At 54.2% G+C, this 25264-nt stretch overlaps 2 protein-coding genes across 6 annotated transcripts in view; one reads left to right on the forward strand and one right to left on the reverse strand.

Annotated features, from left to right (window-relative positions):
* Positions 1 to 658: 658 nt before the first annotated feature.
* On the forward strand, positions 659 to 15572 carry TRPV6 (transient receptor potential cation channel subfamily V member 6). Of its 2 annotated transcripts, XM_017511337.2 has the most exons (15): positions 659 to 1274; positions 8532 to 8629; positions 8789 to 8911; positions 9289 to 9426; positions 9723 to 9821; positions 9976 to 10151; positions 10594 to 10740; positions 10818 to 11030; positions 11336 to 11422; positions 11522 to 11598; positions 11846 to 12011; positions 12476 to 12542; positions 12906 to 13174; positions 14260 to 14366; positions 14775 to 15572. In XM_017511337.2, the coding sequence occupies exons 1-15, from the start codon at positions 1147 to 1149 to the stop codon at positions 15055 to 15057; spliced, it is 2178 nt and encodes a 725-aa protein (XP_017366826.1). In that variant the 5' UTR covers positions 659 to 1146; the 3' UTR covers positions 15058 to 15572. The 2 variants fall into 2 exon arrangements, with proteins under 2 accessions (XP_017366826.1, XP_037588291.1); XM_037732363.1 differs by lacking the exon at positions 9289 to 9426 and having other exon boundaries at positions 660 to 1274; positions 14775 to 15122.
* A 112-nt stretch (positions 15573 to 15684) lies between these two features.
* EPHB6 (EPH receptor B6) overlaps positions 15685 to 25264 on the reverse strand; it is a 17386-nt gene continuing 7806 nt past the window's right edge. For all 4 annotated transcript variants that reach the window (XM_017511330.1, XM_017511333.1, XM_017511334.1 and 1 more), the window contains 17 exons: positions 24197 to 24269; positions 23734 to 23925; positions 23349 to 23413; positions 22300 to 23080; positions 21442 to 21597; positions 20760 to 21116; positions 20468 to 20592; positions 20114 to 20276; positions 19047 to 19161; positions 18721 to 18773; positions 18405 to 18524; positions 18025 to 18272; positions 17638 to 17811; positions 16836 to 16985; positions 16386 to 16579; positions 16105 to 16260; positions 15685 to 15994 (listed from right to left, as the gene is read on the reverse strand). In XM_017511330.1, coding sequence (XP_017366819.1) covers positions 15886 to 15994; positions 16105 to 16260; positions 16386 to 16579; positions 16836 to 16985; positions 17638 to 17811; positions 18025 to 18272; positions 18405 to 18524; positions 18721 to 18773; positions 19047 to 19161; positions 20114 to 20276; positions 20468 to 20592; positions 20760 to 21116; positions 21442 to 21597; positions 22300 to 23080; positions 23349 to 23413; positions 23734 to 23833 — 3066 coding nt within the window. In that variant the 5' untranslated portion in view covers positions 23834 to 23925; positions 24197 to 24269 and the 3' untranslated portion in view covers positions 15685 to 15885. The remainder of the gene's footprint in view (positions 15995 to 16104; positions 16261 to 16385; positions 16580 to 16835; positions 16986 to 17637; positions 17812 to 18024; positions 18273 to 18404; positions 18525 to 18720; positions 18774 to 19046; positions 19162 to 20113; positions 20277 to 20467; positions 20593 to 20759; positions 21117 to 21441; positions 21598 to 22299; positions 23081 to 23348; positions 23414 to 23733; positions 23926 to 24196; positions 24270 to 25264) is intronic.

A 25264-nucleotide genomic window follows, 5' to 3' on the forward strand; every position in this document is an offset into this window, starting at 1 on the left:
GCAGCTGAATAAATGTCACCTCCACGGGAAGGCTGGCAGAGAGAATACTTGCAAAACATAGGGTATATTTATACTAAAAAATTCTTTGTTGTTTATCTAAAATTCAAATTTGACCACGTCCTGTATTTGATCTGGCACCCACCCCTCGCACAGGGCGCTGTGGACAGTCTGTGATGCTCCCGAGCAGGGGATCGGCCCAGAGCTAGACTTTCGTGCCATGGCTGGTGAGCGAAGAATGCATTTTACGTCTTTGGGGGCTGTTAAAAAACAATGACCACCACAACTAAACCAAAGAAGAATAAGGTACATTAGAGAGTATACGTGGCTTGCAAAACCTATCATACTTACATTTCCCATCGGCCCTTCCAGAAAAAGTCTGCTGAACCAGGGTGATGGGGACTGAGAGGAAAGTTTGGAAGAACTGAGAATCTTGGCAATTTATATACCTATTTTGGGCCTGGCAAGAATGAAACTGGGAGAGTCCAGAAAATTGAATTCTCCAGGACATAAGTAGGGGGAGGCAGAGCACGGGGCAGAAGGCTGGCAGAAGAGGGACCGTGGGAAAGTGGGGCGCTCCCTCCTGGCGGCCCTCAACCCTGGGAACAGCCTGCCCTGACCCCTCCCCTCCCCTTTTACTGCCTGAAGTCTCTCCAGGTAGGTCACGGGGTGTCCTGACGTCCAAGGGAGGCCTCGCCAGTCTCTTTGAAGGTCTCCCCGGTCACGTCTGGCCTGGGGGCAGGGAGAGAGACCTGGGTGGAGAAAGAATTGGAGTTGGCACAAGGCCCCCTCGGTAGGCAGGTCTGCGGCCGGCCTGTCTCTTTAAATCTCAGGTAATTCGGGAGGAGGGAGGGAGTGTCCCTGCAGCTCCCGCTCCTCCTGCTCACTCCCAGTGGGAGCTCCTGACAGGCCAGCCCTGCAGAGTCCTGGCTGGCTCTGCCAAGTGTAACAAACTCGCAGTCCTCTCCAGCCTGGCTGGGGTTGCTGGGAGACTCCCAGGGAACTCGCCACGAAGGCAGGAGACAGGAGACGGGACCTCTACAGGGAAAGGGCGGGCCGGCCCTTGGGGGGGCCGATGTGGCCCCAAGGCTGAGTCCCGTCAGGGTCTGGCCTCAGCCTCAGCCCCCCAAGGAGCCGGCCCTACACCCCATGGGGTTGTCACTGCCCCAGGAGAAAGGGCTAATTCTCTGCCTCTGGAGCAAGTTCTGCAGATGGTTCCAGAGACAGGAGTCCTGGGCTCAGAGCCGAGATGAGCAGAACCTACTGCAGCAGAAGAGGTAAGACCCCCTTGGTCTGCGCCCCTCCTCAAGGCCCCAGGCCTGCACCTCTACCCCTCACCCCTCCCTCACCTCCTGTCTTTTTTGGTACCTCTGGCTGGACAGATGGTGCTCCCAGGCCCAGACTGGCTCCTTGGGAGCATTTTGTCTCAAGATCCTCAGCCCGTAGGGCTGGTGAGAGAGGATGGAGCCGAGATGGGCACAGGTGTTCACTATCATAAGATCTAATTCGATTCTGCAAGCCTCTTGTCAGTAGGTCTCTAAGGCCCACGCGCTTTGCTGGGACTTGTAAGGATAGGGCCTCACAGCCCCTCCATCTAAGAGGGGACGGCAGGTGAGGACAACGCCTTCTGTATCTCGACTCCCTGCCTCTAGAACAGTCCCTCTGGCAGGAACACATAGTAAACATATGTTCGCATGGAGGAATGAATGAATGATTGAAGCAGAGAGAACTGCAGACACTAGGAACCAGAAAATAAGACAAAATGTGAAAAAGTTGCCATTCCAATGCATTTGTCTCATCAGAGATTGAATAAGGCCCTGCTATTTGCCCAGCGCTGGGGGGATATGAAGACTCACAAAGCTCGGACCCAACTTTGGGGTTTATTTCTCTCTCTTAGTGCGGGTGAGGGTGGGGGAAAGTGGGTCAAAATAACAGATATTCCTAGGACCTGTGCTCTCCCACTCTCATTCAGGTGGTGGAATTTGAGACTCTCGAGTTTAAGCCCTAAGGAAGTCTGCTGGCTGCTTCCAACCCCCGAAAACTTCCCTAAACCCATTTGCTGCTTTCTTCATCATGGCAGCTTGGAGTACAGGGCAGGAGAGGGGGGAATTGGAACTCAGGGCTATCCCTACATGTGGTCTCTGGTAGCTTTCTCCACCCAGTTGGTGGCAGGCTGGAAGGAAGTCCTGCCTGTTGCGGCTTTCCCTGGGTCACGAAGGAGGCAGACACTATGTCTGTTCTTAGGGGAAAGCTGAAGTCTTGGGATCTTAGGGTTTTCCTCTATCCCTAAGAGAAGGAGCCTCCTTTAGCCTGACCAGGGAGGCTGCCTGGAGGCCCCTGTGGTTTCTTTTGCTGAAGGATTCTGGGCTGGGACTGTGCTCCTGCTGTGAACTGTGGTTCCCGTCTCTCACTCCAGCCGCCCACCTCTCCCCCAAGGCCTGGGAGAGTGGGGACTGGAGCACATGTTTGGCCGATGACATCTTGGGACAATAGAATGGCATTGTTGTTAGACAGTCGGTCATCGTCACTGGCTTCACTCATCCTCTTCCCACTTTTAGGACCCCAGGGCCGGGGGAGCCAGGCACAGAGTACAGAAAGGCCCCGGGGATTGGAAGGTGTGGTGGAGATTCCCTGTATGCGATGTCAGGGGAGAGCAGAGTGGAGGCCTGAGCTGAGCCTGGCTGGGAACAGGCTGCTTCCACATGTCCTGTCTGCCCCACCGTTCCTCAGGTCATATGGGGGCCACCTCTGCAGCCGTTGGCTACAAAAGCTTGATGCCACCCTCGGGAGGGATGCCTGCTCCCTGCCCTGATCTCCCCAGTGGCCTCCAAACTTCCTTGGGCTTCTTTTTCCTGGATATCAGGTGTCCAGAGCAGTGACTCCCCTTTGGGTGGGCACTTCCCAGAAGGATGCTGAAATTGCCTGCAAGGGGAGTTTCCTAATCTGTGCCGTCAACCAAAGAGAAGGCATGGGGGCAGTGAGATAAACACGGGATGACTACGTAAACAGGAACAATATGGACGAATGAGGGGTGAGCCAATGGGAAGGTGCGTGCCATGGATTGAGAACCCAGTGCTGTGCTGGTTGCTGCACATGCTTCCTCTCCGTAATCCCAGTAACCACAATGAAGGTGGGTCCTGTTATCCCCCTATGAATGAGGCAGGCCCAGAACCCCGGAGCAAGTAAACGGTGAAGTTGAATTTGTTCCAAAGGGGACTCACAGGGAGAACTGTGGGGTGGGATTGGGTGGGACTCCAGAGGGTACAGGATGGCCTAGTGAGAAAGGAAGCCTTTGAGGCCTCCCCAGGCTGACTGGGAACCCAACGTTCCTCTCTCTCTACGGTGGATGTTTCTTGGAGCTTAGCATGCAGCCCCCTCTGCTTAAATCTACATTGTTGGGATCCAAGTTGAGCTCTCAACTTTCTCCCATTGCTTCCAGGTCATCTCTCCCTTGGGCTTGGATTTTCTCACTTCCTGATATTTAATGCATTACATATTTATTGAACATCAGACACCCCACCTTTCTGCAGAAAATGAATATGACCCAGTCCCTGCTGTCAGGGAGTTCTCATCCCTATGAGCAAAGTTTACTGACAGGCAGATACTTGGGCTAAAGGTGAGCTTGGTGGATATAAACATGTTCTGGAAGCACAGAGGAGAAAGTCTGAGACCTGATTCCGGCTGCTGTGGGGTGTGCTGGGCAGCTTCATGAGGCTGCCTAACCTGAACCCCACTCCTGCCCCCATGCCATCACTTTGTCATCTAAGGAGCAATTTGGAAATAAGGCCATGCTTGTTGGAGCTTTTCTTGGGGTTAAATACCTGTGAAATATGAAAATCCAGTGTCTGTAAAGTCAGTCCTGCGCTTCTCTGGTATATCGTGCACTCCTGCCTTGGTAAATGCTTGCACACTTGCCTGCTTGCAAATGCACAGATGTCTACTTATGTGCACAAAAGGAGCTATGGCACTTATGATGGCAGCCGATTCCAAGTCTCTCAACAACCACTTTGGCTTCCTGATCCCATCGCCGGGTGCCTGAGCTGGAGGGAGGTGGCCCACAAGTGCCCGCTGTGTGCCTCCGCCCTACACATTACTGCTCTTTCCTTCATTTGTGGTCACTGCTTAGGCCCGCCCACCCCCCAACCCCCAAGAAAAATCAGGAGAAGCCATAAAACTAGAAGAACCACATAATTTAGTGGTCAGAGCCTGGGGCTGGATTCTTGACCAAGCATCCTGCCTTTAACTCTGTGTGATCTTCTGGCAGTGATTTGGTCATGCCGCCTCAGTTTCCTTTTCTGAAACCTGGGAGAAATATTTGGCCTGTGTTAGAGGGTGGCAAATAGCACAAGTGATCATGAGTGAGATGCTGCAGGAGTGGGCGGGGTCATGAACTTCACCCGCACAGCACTGTATCACCCAGGAATGCAAGAGGCCCTGTCGTGTACCAGCCCCATCCCTGCCCAGAGGGCACACTCACTGGTGGGAAAGAGAGACCAGTGGGACCTGCGCCTGTCTTCTCTAACTCCCCTTCCAGCCCTGATTAACAATGAGAACGTGACCAAGAAATGGCCAGTGGAGCACGGGTCCTGGCTCTGTCTCTGACTTGCTTCCTCCATCTGTTACATGAGCAGATTTGACTCAATTTCTGGGGGGGCTTTCTGGCTCTAAAAATCGTATTTGAACTTTTCTGAAGAGTCTTGTGATCCTGCCTTGTTTCCCAGCAACTAAAACCCAAACCAGACTCATGCACACAGTACACACATCTACGAAGACGGAGGTGCTGATTAGGGCATGGGATGGAGGAGACAGAGAGGAAGTCAGGAATCCTCCCTTGGTGGCTCAGAGGGAGGTCATTGATTTGTTTGCTGAACAAATAATGTGCTAGATTTTATGCCAGGAACCCCTTAGTTGATTTTCACCAGTCTAATATTGAACTAGACCATTCCATTTTATCATAATTTATTACCCAGTAAAAGAACACATTCTAGAATCCTAACATACCTTTTATATTGTTACAGTTTCTGATTTGCTCTATAATCTCTTTTGAGTGCTTGATTAGTGGGAGCTTGAAAGGCTTCACCTTTTTTTTTTTTTAATTTCTCCCTTAGTTGAGTATTTAATGAGCCATAAGAAAACATTTTTATGTATAGGAAATTTCTGATTCCTTTTAGAGTGAAGAATTCTCCTTCTAAAATGGATTATGAATAATTGTACCTCTGAATTAGGGTTTCCTCACCTTGGCACTATTGACATTTTGGACAGGATAATTCTTTGTGGTGAGGGCTGTCCCTGTCCTTGACCCCCATGTTGTGATCTAAACACCTGTGATGAGTTGCTACTGAAAAAACTATTTGTCCCCCAAGCACAGGAATCTCTGGATAAGTCAGCTCTATGCACCTCCTTCAGTGACCCCAAGGAGAGAGTCAGGTGTTTGGGGGGGTCAGCCTTACTGCCAGGCAGGTGAGCTAGGGCTTTCTCTGCTGTCCCCTTGTGGACACGTAGTGTTATTGCAAGTAATGGCTCAGCCTAATACCCTCTAAACCCATCCACAGACTGGATCCCCCTTTTTGCTGGATTCTGAAGTTCACAGTCAGAGGAGGCTAGGTCTCTACAAAGCTTGCTGGGTTGGGTCATCAGCTGGTTCTTCACGCAGGGTTTGGTCTGACTAGGTGCCAGATAAAATACAGGACATTCAGTTCAATTTGAATTTGAGATAACGAATAAGCTGCTAGTATAAGTGTATCCCCAATATTGCATGTGACATGCTTGTTCTAAAAAAAACTGTGCATCTAACATTCAAATTTAACTGAGCATGTCATATTTTTATTTGGTAACTCTAGCACCTCTAGGTCTGATGGTAGCTTTTTGTTTTTCCTAGGCCACTAGGGTGTCAGCAGAGAATAAAAAATGAAATGATAGGGAATGGAGGCTTCTAGGGGACATTGGCAGATAGCGGAAGCATACTGGAGGAGGGCAGGGAAGGGATATAAAGGTGAGTAAGTGGCTGGTCTCTGCCCTCGAGTACCCTTAGCGTAAAGGAAGAGACAGATGCATAGCAAAGAACGCAGTGAAAGATGCTGAAATAGAAGGCCACAGGAGAGAGTGAAGAACTTTCGCGTGCGTGTGAGTGTGTGTGTGTGTGTGTGTGTATGTGTGTGGTGCTAGGGATTGTTTCCCCCCAGTCTAGGATGTCTAGAGAGGAGGGCTTTGTGCAAATGGTTGAAGTGGTGGTGATGGTTAGGTGGATGTAGAAAACACCTTTTGAAGCTGTGTTTGAATACCAAGTGTACTATTTTTCACTTATCTGCTTGCTGAAGGTTGGCTTGGGGGCAGCTGATGAAAATAATGAGGAGAAGTAGTTGAGCCAAACCACCTTTTGGTATTGCTGCTGATTCATTCACTTCACAGATGATGTCAGTGAGCATTTACACCATTTTAAGCGTATCTCTAGGCATAGGCACTGCAGAAGACACAGTGAACAAACTGGTGGGCTGGGGGAGTTGGAGTCTAGAAGGAAGGAGCCCCATGGGCACAGACATAGGGAGAATGGTGTGCTCTGCAGTGCTGAGGCATGATAAGACCAAAATGCCAGGAACATGGAGCGGGCGGGAAGTGCAGGGCATGGAAAAGCAGCCGCACAAAGACCTTAAAGAGCTTCTATGTTCCTTTCCTTAGCAGCTGAAGACTCATTGGACTTTTGCATTTGCCATTTAGAAAGACTATCTCAACAGCATCAAGAAGGATGGATGGATGGGGGTAGATAGGGTGCAGGGAAACTAGTGAAAAGAATATTTTGCTAATCTTGGGCTAGAGAATGAGGACATGAATTAATGAAGGTTAGCAGGAGCAAGGAGGTAGGGACTGAAAGAAGACAGAGCTTTCCATGTTGAACTGACGGGACCTGGTGGCTGCTGCCATGCACTGGGGGCAGGGCAGAGGAGCTGAGTGAGCTGAGGTCTTCTCTCTGATTGTCCTTCTACCTCCAGCTATGGAGCAATTTCTTGCCACTGCCAGCACTTTAGAAAGCAAGCTCCTGTCTATGTCTTTTTGCATGTCACATGACTGTCAAACTATGGATAAACAGAGTTACTTCATTTACTCCCGTAGAAAGACCAAATAGCTCCAGGGCAAGAGAGGAAATTGAATCAAAGGGACCCATGTGTCTTAGTTGGGGTAAGTTCTAATTTTAAAAGAGATTTTTAGCACACAGTTGGAATAAGAATAAAGAAATGATCTGGGGAGTCGGAGAAGATAATTTGGTCTAAAACAAGTGAGAAGTGGATAAGTAAGGAGAGACTAATCTGACTTAGGCAAAAAAAAAAAAAAAGGATCCATGAATCCCAAATTGGGTAAACCCAAGAAGCATCAGAGGGCAGAATGGGAGCATTCAGATTCACATGAAATTCAATAAACGCATCCTCTAGATTGGATTCTCTTTTTTCTCTGCATCTATCATTGTTGGTCATAGTTTATGTCTTAGGGGCCAATAGCCAAAATAAAGTAGCACCTGAAGCCCTCCCGACAGCTGATCTGACAATGATGGAGAACGCTGCCTCACAAGCTTTAACGTGAGCTGTTTGGAAACTGAGATCCCTGAGCTGGTCTCTGATTTGTTGCCACCGGTTTTTGCATGCAGGGTGCAGGTGCAAATAACTACTGCCTTGAGCAGTGCTTCTCAAACTTTCCTGTGCACAGGAATCAGCTGGGAATCTTCTTAAACTGCAGATTGGATTTGCTAGGTGGAAGGGTCGGCCTGAGCATTTCCATTTCTTAGAAGGGCTCATGTGCTGTTGCGGATCCAGGGCTCCGCTTCAAGAAGGAAGGCCATGGGGATGATGTGAGAAGAAAGACGAGAGACAGAAAGGCAGAGACAGAGAAAATGAATGAATGAGTGAATGAATGAGTGAACACCTAGGAGGAAGGGAAGCCTGGAGCCAGCTTTGTTCTTACGGGCCACTGTTCTTTTGCGTTAAGCCCTGAAGATGCTATTGTTGGGAGGGTATCAAAGTGTTCTGCTGAGAAGGTCGAGTGGGCAGAGGATGATGCAACAGGAGAAGTCCTGCTAGCCTCTGTGTGTGACTTCCTCCACAAATATGAGACAGGAATTCCTTGCACCCCTCAGTCCATGCAAAACAAGGCTTATCCTAGAGGGCGATCTCAGGGCACCTGGTGAGGGTCAAACAGGACCACTCCAGGGGTGAACTGGCTAGCAGGTAAGCACATGTCTAAGTAGAACTCCTCCCCTCCATACCTGAAGTGCACTGATAATCCATTCACACACAGTACATTCTGGCCCCAGGCCCTGGGGGGTAGAAAGCCAGTCGCCAACAGTCTCAAACATATGGGCAAAAAGTTGATTCATGTTTACTGACTGTAAAGAGAAAAGACATCGGTGGCCCCACCTGCCTTGACTGAAGACCTTGAAGTTCCTGCTGCCGAGCCACACACATCTGTGTATAATGGAGTGAAGCCAGGGCCTTTCCCTCCACAACTATGCTCCCTGTTTCCACCTTTCCTATTCCACTCCTCTGCAGGATCTGGGAGTCTCCTCTCCTTCTAGCTGCCAAAGAGAATGACGTCCGGGCCCTGAGCAAGTTGCTCAAGTACGAGGACTGTGAGGTGCACCAGAGAGGTAGGAAGCAGACCCTCAGCACCGCGTCCTAGGTGAGCCCCACACCTGGGGCTCCCAGGAGTGCCCAGGACCTTGTGCTGTGCTGTTGGCCTCTGAATCTATTGTCCCCTAGCCCCTGTCCCATGGAAGCCATGTGACCCACCTCTCTGTAAATGCCAGGAGCCATGGGGGAAACGGCGCTGCACATAGCAGCCCTCTACGACAACCTGGAGGCCGCTGTGGTGCTGATGGAGGCTGCCCCGGAGCTGGTCTTTGAGCCCATGACATCTGAGCTGTATGAGGGTGAGGGGCCCATGGGCCTAGGGTGAAGAGCAGGAGCGGTCGGTGGGGTATTTCAAGTCAGTCTCTGTGGTGGATAATTTGGGAAAGACAAAGGGGGAGTCTGAGTCTCCTACTCTTTTTTTCTCTTCTCTGCCTCCCTTCTTCCATGTCAGTCCTGACTGCACATCACTAGAATGCCTGCCCCCTGAAATGCCAGGGGCCTAGAGAAGTGGAAGAGATGGGCAGCAGCTGGAACCCCTGGGAATCCTGAACACCCAAGGGCTCCCTGTTCTCCATCCCAGGCTGCCCCCGAGGGAAACAGACCGGGGTGCAGATGGGAGGGACCCCATGCAGCATCCTGGGGACAGACCTGTGACTGACAGCTGTCTCTGGGCCAGGTCAGACTGCACTGCACATCGCTGTTGTGAACCAGAACGTGAACCTGGTCCGAGCCCTGCTCATCCACAGGGCCAGTGTCTCTGCCAGAGCCACGGGCACTGCCTTCCGTCGAAGTCCCCATAACCTCATCTATTTTGGTGAGAGCAGGGCTGGGCTTGGAGGAGGGGCAGCTGGAGAGGCGGGTAAGGCAGAGGGAGGCCAGGCAGAGGATCCTGCCTTCAGTTCTATCTGTTGGGAGGGGCAGTCCTTCTAGGGCTTAATTAGGTGAGAGACCAATTTACCCCACCACCTTTCCTCTGGTTCTGCTGGAAAAGTGTCCCCAAGCCTTGAGCTGAGATGTGGGGGAAGAGGAGGAGGGCATTATTTGGGATAGGCTGCCCACCCCATCCTGCCGTCCTGCACTCTCCTGCCATGGATCTCTCTGTGTCCCCAGGGGAGCACCCTTTGTCCTTTGCTGCCTGTGTGAACAGCGAGGAGATCGTGCGGCTGCTCATCGAGCATGGAGCTGACATCCGGGCCCAGGACTCCCTGGGTAAGAGCTGGGATGGGGAGGGAATCTGGGATGCTGCAGGGAGCCAGGGGCAGGGTGAAGAGAGGAGCTGGGATCTTCAGGAAGACCCCGACTGGGGATGGGGACATCAGGGACATTAGGCCAGTGGCCACATGATACCCTGTGTCCTCCCCAGGAAACACAGTGTTACACATCCTCATCCTCCAGCCCAACAAAACCTTTGCCTGCCAGATGTACAACCTGCTGCTGTCCTACGACAGACATGGGGACCACCTGCAGCCCCTGGACCTCGTGCCCAATCACCAGGGTCTCACCCCCTTCAAGCTGGCTGGAGTGGAGGGTAACACTGTGGTGAGACACACTCCCCATCCCTGAGGTGTCTTTCTAATGACCCTCAACCTATCCCGCTGGCCCTGGGAGAAATAGAGGTGAACATATGCTTAGATAGAAACTTTTCAACCCCTTTCACTTTTGCGACCTGTTCCCTTTCTTGCCCACTCTTTTGCCCCTGAGGCGTTGGGGGTTACAGAGTCTAGATCCCATGCTGGGATTGTGTGTAATACCCCAGCCCACCTGCCCTTTCATTCCCCAGAGCAGGGCCCTACAGCCTCTCATCTCCCCTTTCCAAGCTCTGGAGGGAGTCAAGGGAGAGGACAACCTCTAAGGGCTGTCGTCAAAATGAAAGGGCAGCCACCCTCTCCAGGGGTGCTGTCCTCCTGCACATGCATCCCATCCACACTCCATGACCGTCCCATTTGCTTACTGCTCCCGAGTCACCTCCACTTTCCCTTAGATGTTCCAGCACCTGATGCAGAAGCGGAAGCACACCCAGTGGACTTATGGGCCACTGACCTCGACTCTCTATGACCTCACGGAGATTGACTCCTCGGGCGATGAGCAGTCCCTGCTGGAACTTATCATCACCACCAAGAAGCGGGAGGTAGGGCTTGTCACAGCAGGCTGTGGCTGGGGAGGGGTGTCAGGGTCTCTGAGCTTCCTGTTCTCTTTCTGTTGCAGGCTCGTCAGATCCTGGACCAGACACCAGTGAAGGAGCTGGTGAACCTCAAGTGGAAGCGGTACGGGCGGCCGTACTTCTGCGTGCTGGGTGCCATATACCTGCTGTATATCATCTGCTTTACCATGTGCTGCGTCAACCGCCCCCTGAAGCCCAGGACCAATAACCGCACGAGCTCCCGGGACAACACCCTCTTACAGCAGAAGCTATTTCAGGTGACATCCTCGGAGGAGCAGATCAGCAGGGCAGGACTTGGGTCTCTGCTTTTTCTCAGACTCGTGTCCCTTCCCTTCCTCACACCATTTCTCCCATTGTTCCCGTCTCAAATACATGAGTACAAACTCCAAATGCATGCCCACAGAAACACACATAGGCTCTTACTCTGATAACAGAGCTTGAGAAGAGCCTAACCTCACAGATTAAAAAGAATCTGCTGGGGCTGGTGACCCTGGGCACCATGGAAACCCAGGGCAGATGCCTCAAAGCCCTGAGTGTTTTGACCGTTCTTCTCCCCACTCAGGAAGCCTACGTGACCCCTAAGGATGACATCCGGTTGGTGGGGGAGCTGGTGACTGTCATTGGGGCTGTCATCATCCTGCTGGTAGAGGTGAGGTGTGGATGGAATCTGGGCGAGGCTGTCTGCCCCGGGAATCCAGCCCGAGTTCCGGTCTCTGAGTGCCTTTGTGTCTCCCTGACTTCTCTTTAGATTCCAGACATCTTCAGAATGGGGGTCACTCGCTTCTTTGGACAGACCATCCTTGGGGGTCCATTCCATGTCCTCATGTGAGTCTCCTTCCTCTCACTCCCAACCCTTCCCTCAAAAGGGCTCCAGTTGCACTCCCTGGATTCCTGACCTCTCGAGAACCTTAGCTCCAGAGCTCCCTCTCTAGTGCTGTGTGTATGACCCTGTGCCTGGAGTGCGGGGAGGCTGAATCTGCATGTGTGGGCACTTTCCCAGCTACCTTCTTGCTGTCGGGTCCCCAGGATCATCCCAGCCCTCCCCTCATCACCCTCCTCCCTCCTCCCCCAGCATCGCCTATGCCTTCATGGTGCTGGTGACAATGGTGATGAGGCTCACCAGTGCCAACGGGGAGGTGGTACCTATGTCGTTTGCCCTGGTGCTGGGCTGGTGCAACGTCATGTACTTCGCCCGAGGATTCCAGATGCTGGGCCCCTTCACCATCATGATCCAGAAGGTCAGTCCTCCCCCCAAGCTCCCTAGAGAAAGGCCCCAGAGCGGCAGTCAGCAGACAGTCCCATCAAGGGCCGAATGGTAGACATTCCAGGCTCTGCAAGCCACACATGGCTTCATAGCATGTTTTTCTTCTTCTTCTTTTTTTTTTTTTTTTTTTTTTTTTTTTTTTTTTTTTTTTTTTTTTTTTTTTTTTTTTTTTTTTTTTTTTTTTTTTTTTTTNTTTTTTTTTTTTTTTTTTTTTTTTTTTTTTTTTTTTAACAATCCTTTAAATATGGAGAAACTCTTTTCAGTTCAAAGGCCACACCAAAACAGGACAGGTAGATCTGGCCTGTAGGCCATAGTTAGCCAATCCCTGTCCCAGAGGGTGGAGCTGTGAGGCTTATGGGATTAGACCTGTTAGAGGTTTGGACAGGGCAATTGCTTGGGGAATGTATGCAGATGTTCTCTGCCTCCTGCTCCCTCTAGATGATTTTTGGCGACCTGATGCGCTTCTGCTGGCTGATGGCTGTGGTCATCCTGGGCTTCGCTTCAGGTAATCAACTGTCCAGGATCAGAGGCCATGGCAGGGAGGAGATGAGAAAATCTAGGGGGCACTGGCTGGGGCTAAACTTGGGGAGGAGGATTAATGCAGAGATCAGAGAAGACCATATGATGTCAGAGGATGGGACGTCTTCCAGAGGTGAGAAGAATCAGGAGTGTGAGGGAGAGGTGGCTCTTGGGATCAAGAAGATGAGGCTCTTAGAAAACTAGGGACTTTAAAAACCCAAAGTCTGGAGCACTGCAGGGCTGGTGATACTGAGATGAAGGGACCAGGATGGACACAGACGCAGAGCCCGGGTGGGCTGGTCGCCTGCACGGTTGCCATGGTAACCCTCACCTCCCTTGGGTGGAGCAGCCTTCTATATCATCTTCCAGACAGAAGACCCGGAGGAGCTGGGCCACTTCTACGACTACCCCATGGCCCTGTTCAGCACCTTCGAGCTGTTCCTCACCATCATCGATGGCCCCGCCAACTACAATGTGGACCTGCCCTTCATGTACAGCATCACCTACGCTGCCTTCGCCATCATCGCCACGCTGCTCATGCTCAACCTCCTCATTGCCATGATGGGTGACACTCACTGGCGGGTGGCCCACGAGCGGGATGAGCTGTGGAGGGCCCAGGTGAGCCCCCTGGTGGCCGGGAGGGCTAGGGCACCTCCTCCCCTTCCCACCAAGGAACCTGCCAAGCTCAGGGAGAGGCAGAGTCTCTCGACCCTACTTACGTTTGGACAGTTGTGGCAAAGCAAGCAAAATTGCACAGAAGCACTGATTAGCAATTCAACCAGGCAATACTGGAATCGCTGAGAAGAATGCCTCACAGTTTTCTCAACATTTAAAAGCTCAGTGTTTTCTAGAGGAATCAACAAGAAATAAATCAACAGAAAATAAAGCTAACGGTGGCTAAAACTGCACTCAGTACGTTTGGTTCCCGAATGAAAACTGGAGTATCAAGTCTTCTTGATAATTTTTAAGTCTGCAAAAAATTGATGTGGAATGTTGGATGTGTTAAAAATAATACCACAAAAACTTCCTGTAGTAGCAGAAGCTGTCTTCAGCTGGAGCTTCGAGATAGGGAGAGGATCATGTGATGAATCAAATCCTCATTTAAAAAACACCTAGAAAATAATTTATCTAAAAAAATCAATTCAGCAAAATAAAAATGGAAATTTCCCAAACTGGAAGGCGTTTAACGGTGGTGTGTAGAAAACAGAGTGGAAAAACGAAGCTGGGAAATAAGGTCTACTCAGGAAAATATTTTCTCCAGAAATATATATTGATATTCTAAGTGAGATTTTTATATTGATAAGTGACCTTTATGTCTGTAGGGTCAAAATATCTGGGAGCCCTTAGGACCCCTTTCTCTTTGCTTTCTCTGGTCCCTGGGCTCCTGGGAATGGGGCTTCTGCCTCCTTTCTCCTGCCTCCGGCCTGGCTGTGTCATTGATGTCAGGTCATTGGGTAAAGAATTATTGGTCTCAAGCCCTATCAACTCTCTCCCACTGAAGAGGGTCAACAAAGCCAGCACCACCTCCCAGATCCAGGGGCGTTGTTCATCACCCCTGGGAAACCGCGAGCTTGCACGTTTCCTTGCCATTGCTAGACTGTTACCCTTTGCCTGCATCCTCTCCTCCTTCTCAGTCTGCAGTTCTCATTCCTCTGTCTGCACCCAGCCTCATCTCTGACTTCCCCTTTTGTCCCTATATGCAGATCGTGGCCACCACGGTGATGCTGGAGCGGAAGCTGCCTCGCTGCCTGTGGCCTCGCTCTGGGATCTGCGGACGGGAGTACGGCCTGGGGGACCGCTGGTTCCTGCGGTGAGTGACATGGGGGTTCCTGCGGTGAGTGACATGGGGGGGGGTAGGCATCCCCTGAGAAGACTCATCGGCTGGGTGTCCCTCTGCTCAGACAACTTCCTGTTCCTGGGGTCCCCGTGGACGCCTGGGTGCTCCCTAGCCTGTGTGCTTGTTGACTGAGCTGCTAAGGAAGGGGCCCCGTTTGGAGCCTGGACTTCTCAAAGCATCTAGGGAGGCTGTGGGAGAGCCTGCTGCTTCCTGAGGCCTGACTGCCAAGGGGCCAGGGACCCAGGCATCCACCAAGGGTGCAGAGCAGGGGAAAGGCCAGCAATGGCGGGGATGGGGGGACCAGGGGATGAGACACAAGCACCCTTCTGGGATCTTCTCTTCAAGTCCTGGTTGTCTCTGAAGTCCGCCTGCATTCCACAGGGTGGAAGACAGGCAGGATCTCAACCGGCAGCGGATCCAACGCTACGCGCGGGCCTTCCACACCCGGGGCTCTGAGGACTTGGACAAAGACTCGGTGGAAAAACTGGAGCTGGGCTGTCCCTTCAACCCCCACCTGCCCCTTCCTACGCCCTCAGTGTCTCGAAGTACCTCCCGCAGCAGCGCCAACTGGGAAAGGCTTCGGCAAGGGACCCTGAGGAGCGACCTGCGTGGGATAATCAACAGGGGTCTGGAGGAAGGGGAAGGTTGGGAATACCAGATCTGACTGTGTGCTGTCACTGGGCTTCCTGGAACGTGCTCTCGTTTTCCTGGGAGCATCAAACAAAACAAAAATCAAACACCCAGAGGTCTCATCTCCCAGGCCCCAGGGGACAAAGAGGAGTAGCATCAACGCCAAGGAATGCACATGAGAATTACTCTCCCAGCCTGCGTTCCTCCTTCAGCCCTGGGGCAGACGGAGCCCAGCCCAAGCACAGGACTGGCAGGCGTGAGAAGCTCTCCCGAGGCTGGCTCCTCACCCCTTCCGACAGTAGCACTGCACGTCAGAGCACTTTAAAAACAGGCCAGCCTGCTCAGCCTCAGTCTCCACCCCAGGGTCATGAGTGGGGGAAGAAAGAGAGAGAGAGAGAGCACCCTTCCCAGGGCACCAGGCAGGTGCAGGGAGGCACAGAGCTTGTGGAAAGTGTGTGTGTAAGAGAGAGAGGACTGGCTCTGGGGTGGGGTGAAGTGGGGCTAAGTCTTGCCAATTCCACCTTCAATAAAGTCGTTCTCCAATCCCTGCCCAGCTCCCCTTCTGCATCTGTGGGGTGCCATCTGCCTGCCCCACTCCTCTGCTCCTCCTGCGAGGAGTCCCTCACCCTTCCTTGCAGACTGAGGCCTCACCACACTGCACTTGCAAATTCCCTTCTTTCCCTTTAATGAGGAGGAGGCTGGTGGAGAGGTGGAGGACCAGGGAATGCAGCATCGGGAGGGTTGGGTTTGGTGTGGGGCATCTCTCACAGAGGCTGTTGGAGCCCACTCATGTCCCACATGTCCCTTCTTGGACCAGTGTCCAGGGGTGAGTCACGGGCATCGTCAGTCCCTGGCAGCAACCTCAGACCTCCACCGAGCCCTGCTGCCTCAGGTGCTGCTGAAGGAGCTGGATATGATGCAGCAGCTTCTTCTGGTGGCCAGCCAGGGTGATGCCCAGGGCGGGCAGGTCTCTGGTGGGGAGGGAGGGGGTCAAATCTGGGCCAGCTTCTCCAAGATCCCCAACACGACCCCCAGCCAGGGGCCCGGAGCGTTCGCCCCCACCCCACCACTCCCTGCTTACTCCAGGCTGAGCTGAGCCACGTCACTGAAGGTGCAGAGGCCAAACTTGGAGAAGTTGTCCTGGTAGCATTCCAGTCCAATGGCTGAAAGCCAGGCCTGGGGTGAGTCCAGACAAGGAAAGTCCAGGGCCACAGGGGTCAGAAGGGCCTGGGAAGGCCTAAGAGGGGAGGAGGGGCAAGCAGGGTCAAGGTCTCCTCGTCATCTCAGTCCCTCTCCTCAGTTTTCTCTTGGTTTGCATCTACCCTCCCTGGCTTTCCCAGGCTCTAGCCCCAAGTTCCATACCTTTCCCCTGGGTCCCCATCAGCCTGCAGGGTATCTGGTTTGCGGATCATCTTGTCAAATGCAGCCACCAGCTGGTCAAAGTGAGGCCGCTGGGCACGGTCCTTCTGCCAAGTGTCCAACATAAGTAGATGTAGTCCAGGAGGACAGCCTGGAGGCGGGGGCAGCCGGAACTCCTGCTCTATTGCATTTAGTACCTGGCGGGGGGTGGGGGGTCAGAGGAAGACTATGACGATGGGAAGTTTTGCTCGTAGAGGGGAGTATTTTCTTGGGTAAGAGGGTGGGGCTGGAATCTGGTGGAAGATGAAGTTGGAGTGGAGAAGGAACTCAAAGATAGGAATCCAAGAGCCATGAGATCTTAGAATACAAATGGAGTAGAGATTGGAGGTCCTAGAATGTTCCATCCTGGGAGGGATCGGGTGGGAAATCAGCAGTGTCTAGGCCAGTGCTCACCTCCTGTTCACTCATGTCCCAGTAAGGCCGTTCTCCATAACTCATCACTTCCCACATGAGTATCCCAAAGCTCCAGACATCACTGGATGTTGTATGCTTTCCATGTGCGATGACCTCTGGGGCTGCCCAGCGGAGCAAACAACTTGGGCCCTGAGGGGTAAAGTCAAGAGCAAATAGTAATAATCATAGCAACAGTCATGTTTATTGAGCAACTACTATGTGCTCAGATATGTCAAGGGTTTTGCATCCATCATCTCATCTAATCCTCATAACAACCCTCTAAGGTGGACGATATTATCTCCATTTCACAGAAGCAGAAAGAATAGTCACGTTTATTGGGCAACTACTATGTTCTCAGATATGGCAAGGGTTTTACATCAAGCATCTCATTTAATCCTTATAACAACCCTCCAAGGTGGATGATATTATCTCCATTACACAGAAGCAGAAGGTGAGGCTTAGAGAATGTGAAGTTGTCCAAGGTCACGGAGCTGGAGAGCAGAGGGTTCAGAGTGTGTACCCAGCTGTGCTGACTCTGGAGTCTGTGTAACCTCCACAGTGGGGGAAAGGTGGGAGGTCTCCTCCCTTCCCTCGCCCCATTTCTTTGTCTTGGTCCCTGAAATCCCTCAACCCCCCTCGCCTAGGTTTTCCTCCCCCCATCACACAGAAGAGCCTCCCTCCTTTCAGGGACTATAACATCCCACTTGAGGTACCCACCCCAGATTCCAGCTCAACCCCCTGCCAGCACCTGCTGGGGCATGCCACAAGGCCCCAGGCTGTGTCCCCAGGGCTGTTTTCTCACCTGAGGACTGTGGCCAAGACGGGCCACCTTGCACACCAGGTGGCTATTCACCAGCACACTGCGAGCAGAGAGTGAGCGGTGGACGAAGGCAAAGCTGGACAGGTACTGCATGGCGGCGGCCACTCCACGCTGCATGGCCACCAGCTGCAGGCTGCTGAACTGGCCCTCCCGCTGCTGAGGGACAGGGGCAGGGGGCAGAGGTCAGTGATGGGAAGAGGGGCAGACAACAGCATGAGAGGGGAGTGGGCATGGAACCAGAAAACAGCCCGGGAAGGAAGGATGGAGACCATGGAAGATGCAGTGGGCAGAAGCAAAGATGCAGGACGCTGTCTCCTGGAAGCTGTCCTGGACCCACGGACCCTCCTCCTTTACCCAGGCTGGACTGACCCTGAGGAAGCTGTCCAGGGGGCCGAGCTCCATGAACTCCGTCAGCACCATGAGGGGTCGGCTCTTGGTGACCACACCCTCTAGCCGCAGGATGTTGGGGTGCTGGAACTGACCCAGCACGGCTGCCCGGCCCAGGAAGGTCATCTGCAGGCTTTCGGCACCCCCGGCCCACAGGGCCTGGATGGCCACGGCCTGCTCCCTCCGTCCCCGAGGCTGCAGGCGGCCCCGGCGCACTTCTCCAAAAGAGCCTGGGAGAATAAGTGTAGGCTGGGGGTGGGGGTCAAGGCTCACAGCATCCTGCCATGTTTGGATTCGACTCTGGCCAGGGGAGGCCACAAGGGAGCCCCGTCACTCTGATCCCTGCCTTGCCCCTTCTGTACCTGTCCCAATGACCTCCTCAATCTTGATATAAGCAGGATCGACCTCCCGGGCAAGTTCTCGGATGGCCTGGCAGGGGTCCTCGTAGGTGGAGGGGTCGATGTAATACTTCATCCCAAGTCCTGGAGGGGTGTGGAGTGTGTTATGAGCATGTGGTGCCAGGCAGCGCTGCCTGCACACCTCAGACACGCCCACTTACCTCCAGAAGATTGTGCCAAGGAGCTCCCCAAATCTTAGGGGGTCCAGCCTTGCCTGACATGTGCCCTGCCCGTGCGCTCCCGCTCCCCCGGCCCCAGCATTTCCTCTCCTCATCCCCACCTGGGCTGCTGTATTGTTGCAGCTGCTCCATGTAGCCGGTCCCACGCCGCTTCCTGAGGGACAAATGGTGACCGGGAATGACACTCCCATTCCACCCCCTTGGTGTCCCCTTGTCGCCCTTGAAGGCTGCTCTTCAGTCCGTCTGTTGAGGGGGGATGCCAGCCTCGCCCTCCTGCCCACCTTCATGTGGGGCCCAGGGCAGGGGCTGGGTGATGGGAGGCACACTGGCCTGGGGTTTCTGCAGGGGGCTCTGGACTTGGCAGGGCTTGAGGTTTGGCTGTGGAGTGAATAGTGCTGGGCAGAGTTGGGCAGGGGTGGGGACTCACCGCTGGAAGACGACGGCTAGCACGGTGATGGCTGCCAGCAGGAGGAAGGCCAAGGCCCCCAGGATGGAGCCAATCACCAAGGACAGTCTTTCCGGAAGCTGGGAGGACAGCTCCCCTGGGGAACCAGCCACCAGGGTCACAGGTGGGCCAGGTACCCACCTACACCATAGGCACACACGATAGACACACGTATCCCCACACTGTCCCACATCCACACACACACACATCCCCACAGCCCTCCCACATCCATACACAGGGACACACAACACACACACACCACACATCCCCACAGCCTTCCCACATCCACATGCAGGGACACACAACACACACACACATCCCCACACCTTCCCACATTCACACACAGGGACACACACACACACATCCCCACATCCTCCCACATTCACACACAGGGACATACACACACACATCCCCACACCCTCCCACATTCACACACAGGGACACACACACACACATCCCCACACCCTCCCACATTCACACACAGGGACACACACACACACATCCCCACAGGCCTCCCACATCTATACACAGGGTCATGACACACACATCCCCACAGCCCTCCCACATCCCCACACAGGGACATGACACACACACACACATCCCCACACCCTCCCACAACCACACACAGGGACACAACACACACATACACACACACATCCCCACAGCCCTCCCACATCCACACACAGGGACACACAACACACAGATACACATCCCCACAGCCCTCCCGCATCCCCACACAGGGACACGACACACACACATCCCCACACCCTCCCATATCCACATACAGGGACACACACACACACTCACAGGCCTCCCACACCCACACTCAACACACACACACACACACACACACACACACCCCTACAACTGCCCCCTCCCCAAGTAGCCTCTAGGTCAGCCTCTGAGCCATGGGCATTCTCTTCTCCCACAGAACCTCTGGTTGGGAAACACTGGGCCAGGGTTCAAGGCCGGATAATCCCTGCCTGGACCTCTCCTCACTACCCCCTTGGGCCTTCACCTGCCCATCTGCACCCCCCACCCCGGCTTACCTTGAGGCAGCGTCTGGAAATAGACTTTGCCCCCGTAGGGGCCGTGGCCGGCAGCAGTCCGCGCCCGCACCTGGAAACCGTAGATGTGGCCAGGGCTCAGCTGTGTCACGGTGGCGGTGTTGGTCTCGCTGGTCAGGGTGAAGGAGTGGGATTCGTCTTCTGCCTGGGGGTAACAGCCACTCACTCCCTGCCTGGCCCCCTCATGCCCCTGTTTCTGCCCCCAAGGCCCCCAGCCACCCTCCCTGGTCGGCAGGGCTCTCAGACACATTCCCAGTGCTGCAGGCCTCTGGCCCCTGCGTGGGGACTGTGAGCTCCTGCCACCCCTGCTGTGGACCCCCGACTCCTCCTGCGCACCTGGTCATAGTAGCGGAGCTGATAGTCCAGGATGTTGCCATTGGTCTGGTCGGGCTGCGGCCAGGACACTGTGATGCTGTTGGATGCCCGGCTCACCTGGTGCACCACAGGGACTGCAGAGGGCACTGGAGTGCAAAAGGGAAATCGCACTATTAGGGCAACAGCAGTCCCTGAGAGCAGGTGCAGCTCTGGGGGGAGGGCGGCAGGGTGGACCAGGCTGGAGATCAGGAGCAGGGAAGGGGCCCAAAGGAGTGGAGGCAGGGGACCCTGAAGGCCAGGAAGAAGGGCTCACCTTCATGGCTGGTGCTGACATTGATGGCCGCAGCCTGGGGAGGCTCGGGGCTGAGCTCAGACACCCCATTGACAGCCTGCACCTCTAAGATGTAGGGTACATGTGCTCGGAGTCCCCCCACTAACACTCGGCTCTCGGTCAGGCCTCTCTGGCGAGGGTCGAAGTGGACCTCATCCCTGCAGCGGCGACAAGTGCCCCCACCACCGCTGGCAGGCTCCTGGCGGCCTTCACACTCCTTGCACACGACGTTGAAGAGAAGGTCCCCTCGGCCCCCCAGCTCCCGAGGCAGGCGCCAGTGTAGCATGAGCGCTGAGCCTTGCACCTCAAACCAAAGCTCCTGGGGAGCCGACGGAGGACCTGGGGGGCCGGAGGGAGTGGTGGTCCAAGGGCCACGAGGGCAGGAATCATGGGTGATGAAGGAAGGAGCCAGGGGAGGGTGGGTGGCCCAGACGGAAGGAGACAGAGGAGCACGGGGTGGGGGCAGCCGAGAGAGGGAGGAGGTGGGCCCAGGGGAGGATGGGTCAGGGACAGAAGTGGGCGAGGACAGGGAGGGGAAGAAGTCAAGAAAACAGGGGAAAACAAGTCACTCCAAATGCAGAGGTCCCCCAGTGCTGCTGGCTTCCCCCACTTCTAGCCCCTCTCCCAGGCTCCTTCCCATCTCAGGGCTGGGTGAGGAACTCACCAGTGCAGGGGGCCTCTGGTGGGTCGGAACTGGCCCGGTAGAAGCCCTCCAGGCAGGGGCAAAGGGGTGCTGCTGGGTTGGGGGCGTGGCTGCGGGCAGGGCACGGAGCGCAGGGGGCGTTCCCAGCAGAAGCCTTATAGAGCCCCCGAGGGCAGGCTGAGAAGGCAGAGAGAAGAATGGGGGCGTCGCTCCGTCCACCCACCCTGAGCTCCCAAAACACAGCAGGCAGGGGCCCTCGCAGCCTTCTCCTTCCCAGAGCTGATTCTCCTTTTCTTCCAAGACTGAACCCCACCATCTCTTCCCTCAAGCAGAGATTTCTCCTGCCATTTGCTGGGACAGAGTTGCATTTCCATGGATGAAGAAAGTGAGGTGTGGTGGGGGCTCCAGGCAGGCCCAGTGCCCGATGTGGGTGTTCTGGCTTCTTGCATAAGCTCCCTCTGCGGAGGCCTGCTGCCGCTGTCATTCTTCTTAGCTACCATCCACTGCCTTCCTCTACCTGAGTCCCTGTCACCTGGTCCTGCCAGCCAGGGACCCTCCCAACTGAAGGGCAAATGGGAACCAATGGCCTCCATTCCACAGTAACCCTGGAGCAAAACTCCTTTCAGTCTCCATCACGTCTCAGGCTGGGAGAAGGCACTTGCTGCAAAAGGCTCCAGAAGATTCCAGAAAGTTCAGATGAGTGGGTGAGAGCAAGTTTGACTGCTTTAGGGAAGAAAATTAGGGAAAATAGGGGTCCTTTCCTAAGATGGCTTATTCCTGACCTTTTGCAGATAAAATGAATTTTGGGGTGTTCAGAAGAGGAGCCCGAAGGCTGGGGTGGGTGGGAGTGTTGGGCCAGCGCAGGACGAGGGCTCTCACCTTGGCAGGCCTTGTCTCCTCGAGCTGGCTGGTGTCCAGGCTGGCAGCGGCAGCCACCAACAGCGACCATCCACTTGCCTTCCCCGTTGCAGTGCAGCCTGGGGGGGCTGCCCCCGGCCTGGCCCCCCACTCCATCCTCCTCTGGTTCTGCATGAGCCACACAGGTGCCCAGAGCTGCCACCAGGGAGGCTCCCCCAGCCCCGCTGGCCTGCGTCTCCGGAAAGGAGGCAAAGGATCGGAGCACGGCGGGGCAGGTGTAGGAGAAAAGCCTGACAGCGACCAGGGCCAGGCAGGCCCCGGTGTCCTGGAAGGCCACGTAGAAGCCGCGCTGGGTGAGAGGCCCGAAGCTCCGCTCCTTGACGTTCAGCTGCAGCCCGGCCCGCTGCTGCCCAGCCCCATGGGGTCCCACAGCCCACGATGCAGAAGAGGAGGAGGAGGATGAGGAGGAGGAGGGAAAGCTCTCGTCTGCTGCAATTGTGTCCACCTTGGTCCAGCGTTTGAGGTGCCAGGAGGAAACACTGTCAGGGCTGTCGGGCTCCTCTGCCTGGCGGTAGTAAAGGGTGAACGTCTCCCGGCAAGTGCCGCCGCTCACGCCCAGGCTGGAGCACGCCCGCACAGAGAAGTGGAGTCGGATGTGGGCCCTCTGGGCGCCCCGACGCTCCACGAAGTGTGTCTGCAGCCAATTGTCCTGCCCAGTGCCTGGAGGGGCCCCTGCCACATGACATGCCTCAAAGGTCCGAGTCAGGCGTCGCTGGTCGTCCAGAACACTCACCTCGTCCCACTGCAGGAAGGGCCAGGAGAAGCTTTAGGGGCTCCGGACTGAAGCAAGGAGAGGTAGAGGGTATAGGAAAGGGGACATATCTCTTCCACTGAGACTTAAAATTAATGACAAATGAAGCAGAGAGGATGCCTTGATATGCTGGTGCTCTACAGGGAGGGGGTCTTATCTCATAATCCTCACCCGGGGTTTCCTTCACGAATTTCACTCTCCAGGGAACAGGGAGGGGCAGGGACAAGGGATTCAGGTTCAGAATTAGAGTGGCACTCACCCCCCCTGGTGGGTAGGTGAGCCAGCCAATCTCGGATGTCTCTCCGGTGGTGTCCAGCAATACCTCTGCCCAGAAATAAGAGGCGCACACAGTGGCCAAGCCTCCAGCCAGCACCACCAGCCCCTACTCCATTCCACTGGAAGCAAAATAACACCCCCCACACCCCTACTGCCCGCTCCTCCGCACACGTCTTTGCCAGCAGGAGCACGGCTGTCCATCAGCATCCTTTCTCTGACAAATCTGATGTAGGTCTTCATTATCCTCACCATGCCTTTCCCTTTATTGATGTGTTCACCCTTATCTACCTTTTCTGAATCTTCCCCACTTGCCCCTTGCACTGGGTCTCATTGGCAGGTCGGGTTCTTCTGCCTTCCCTCCCTCTTACCTTCCAGAGCCAGAACTGAAGACACTAGAAGCAGGACCCATAGGCTACACACCATGCCCGCCACTCTGTTCCCTAACTGGGCAGCCCCTTCAGTAGCCATGGGGCATCTTCAGGGCATCCACCATCGCCCCAGCCTCCACCCTGCTCCTGGGTGGGGCTGCAGCTTTTGCAAGACTCAGCGAAGCTTGCTTCCTGAGGAGACACAGAGGACCAGAAGAGGCAGGTGGGAGGAACGTGTTTCTTCATATACAGCCCCGGCTCCAAAACCTGACCCCGTGTCTGTGTCTCCTCTGCAGCTCTCAAATCGCCCCAGCACCCACCGTGGGACAGGAGCCAGGTTGCGTACTGTACTGCCTCTCCTGAGCCTGTGCAAATTCGACTGTCTTGACCCTGTCTCTGTGTTCATTCCTCACGGCTCTCCCTCCTAGAAATGGAGCACAGGATGGTTCTGGGTCAATCTTACCCTTTTCTTCCTGGAAGGAGTTATTCCAGTTCTTTCTCTTCATTTACTTGCCTTCCTTCCTCCAACAGCCTCCCTGTATTGGAAGTTAGAAGATTCTCATTAAAAGCAGCTGGTTAAGAAGCGGCTCCATCCTACGGAGGCATGAATTGAATTCTCACAACACGGCCCCACCCCCGACGGACCTGGATGCTCTAGAAATTTCAGAGAGGCAGTGAAGCAGTGAAGCGGGAGGGACCCAGGAAGATGGCTGTGGGGTATGATGGGAGGGAAGGGACCAGAATAAATGCAGAAAGAACACAGCCATAAAGATTCAGGCTGATAAATGAGACGGTGCAGGGATGGGGAGAGCCACGGAGGTCTGGCATACACTTTGTGAATGCCCCAAGGGGCACATGTTTTTGTATAGCTTACAGAAGAATAACCCTATGGCTTTAGCATGTGAAAAGATGCTTCTTGTGTGCTCACATTTAAAGGAAACCATGTTAAATCCACAGCAACAGGCCATTTGTTATAGAAAAAATATTTGTGCCCCCCGTCCCAATTCATATGTTGAAATCCGAACTCCCAAGGGGATGGTATTAGAAGGTGGGGCCTTTGGGAGGTAATTAGGTCATGAGGGTGGAGCCCTCACTAATTATGAGAGTAGTGCCCAGATGAAAGGGACCCCAAAGGGCTTTCTCACCCTTTTTCTGCCATTTGAGGACACAATAAAGAAGAAGGCAGGCTGGGTGCAGTGGCTCATGCCTGTAATCCCAGCACTTTGGGAGTCTGAGGGGGGGCGGATCACGAGGTCAGGAGATCGAGACCATCTTGGCTAACATGGTGAAACCCTGTCTCTACTAAAAATGCAAAAAATTAGCTGGGCATGGTGGCGCACGCCTGTAGTCCCATCTACTTGGAGGCTGAGGCAGGAGAATCACTTGAAGCCAGGAGGCGGAGGTTGCGGTGAGCCGAGATCATGGCACCACTGCACTCCAGCCTGGGCAACAAGAGTGAAACGAAGAAGAAGAAGAAGAAGAAGAAGAAGAAGAAAAGAAGAAGAAGAAGAAGAAAGAAGAAGAAGAAGAA

The sequence above is a fragment of the Cebus imitator genome, unplaced genomic scaffold, assembly GCF_001604975.1.
Source record: "Cebus imitator isolate Cc_AM_T3 unplaced genomic scaffold, Cebus_imitator-1.0 Scaffold446, whole genome shotgun sequence".
Classification (NCBI taxonomy): domain Eukaryota; kingdom Metazoa; phylum Chordata; class Mammalia; order Primates; family Cebidae; genus Cebus; species Cebus imitator.

What these genes read in the sequence shown, in the direction of transcription:
- TRPV6 (XM_017511337.2), top strand. Translation starts at nt 1,147, where the DNA reads ATGGGGTTGTCACTGCCCCAGGAGAAAGGGCTAATTCTCTGCCTCTGG. An exon ending in GAGTGGAGGGTAACACTGTG is followed by an intron (nt 10,152 to 10,593) that starts GTGAGACACACT and finishes ACTTTCCCTTAG; the next exon opens with ATGTTCCAGCACCTGATGCA. An exon ending in TCACCACCAAGAAGCGGGAG is followed by an intron (nt 10,741 to 10,817) that starts GTAGGGCTTGTC and finishes TTTCTGTTGCAG; the next exon opens with GCTCGTCAGATCCTGGACCA.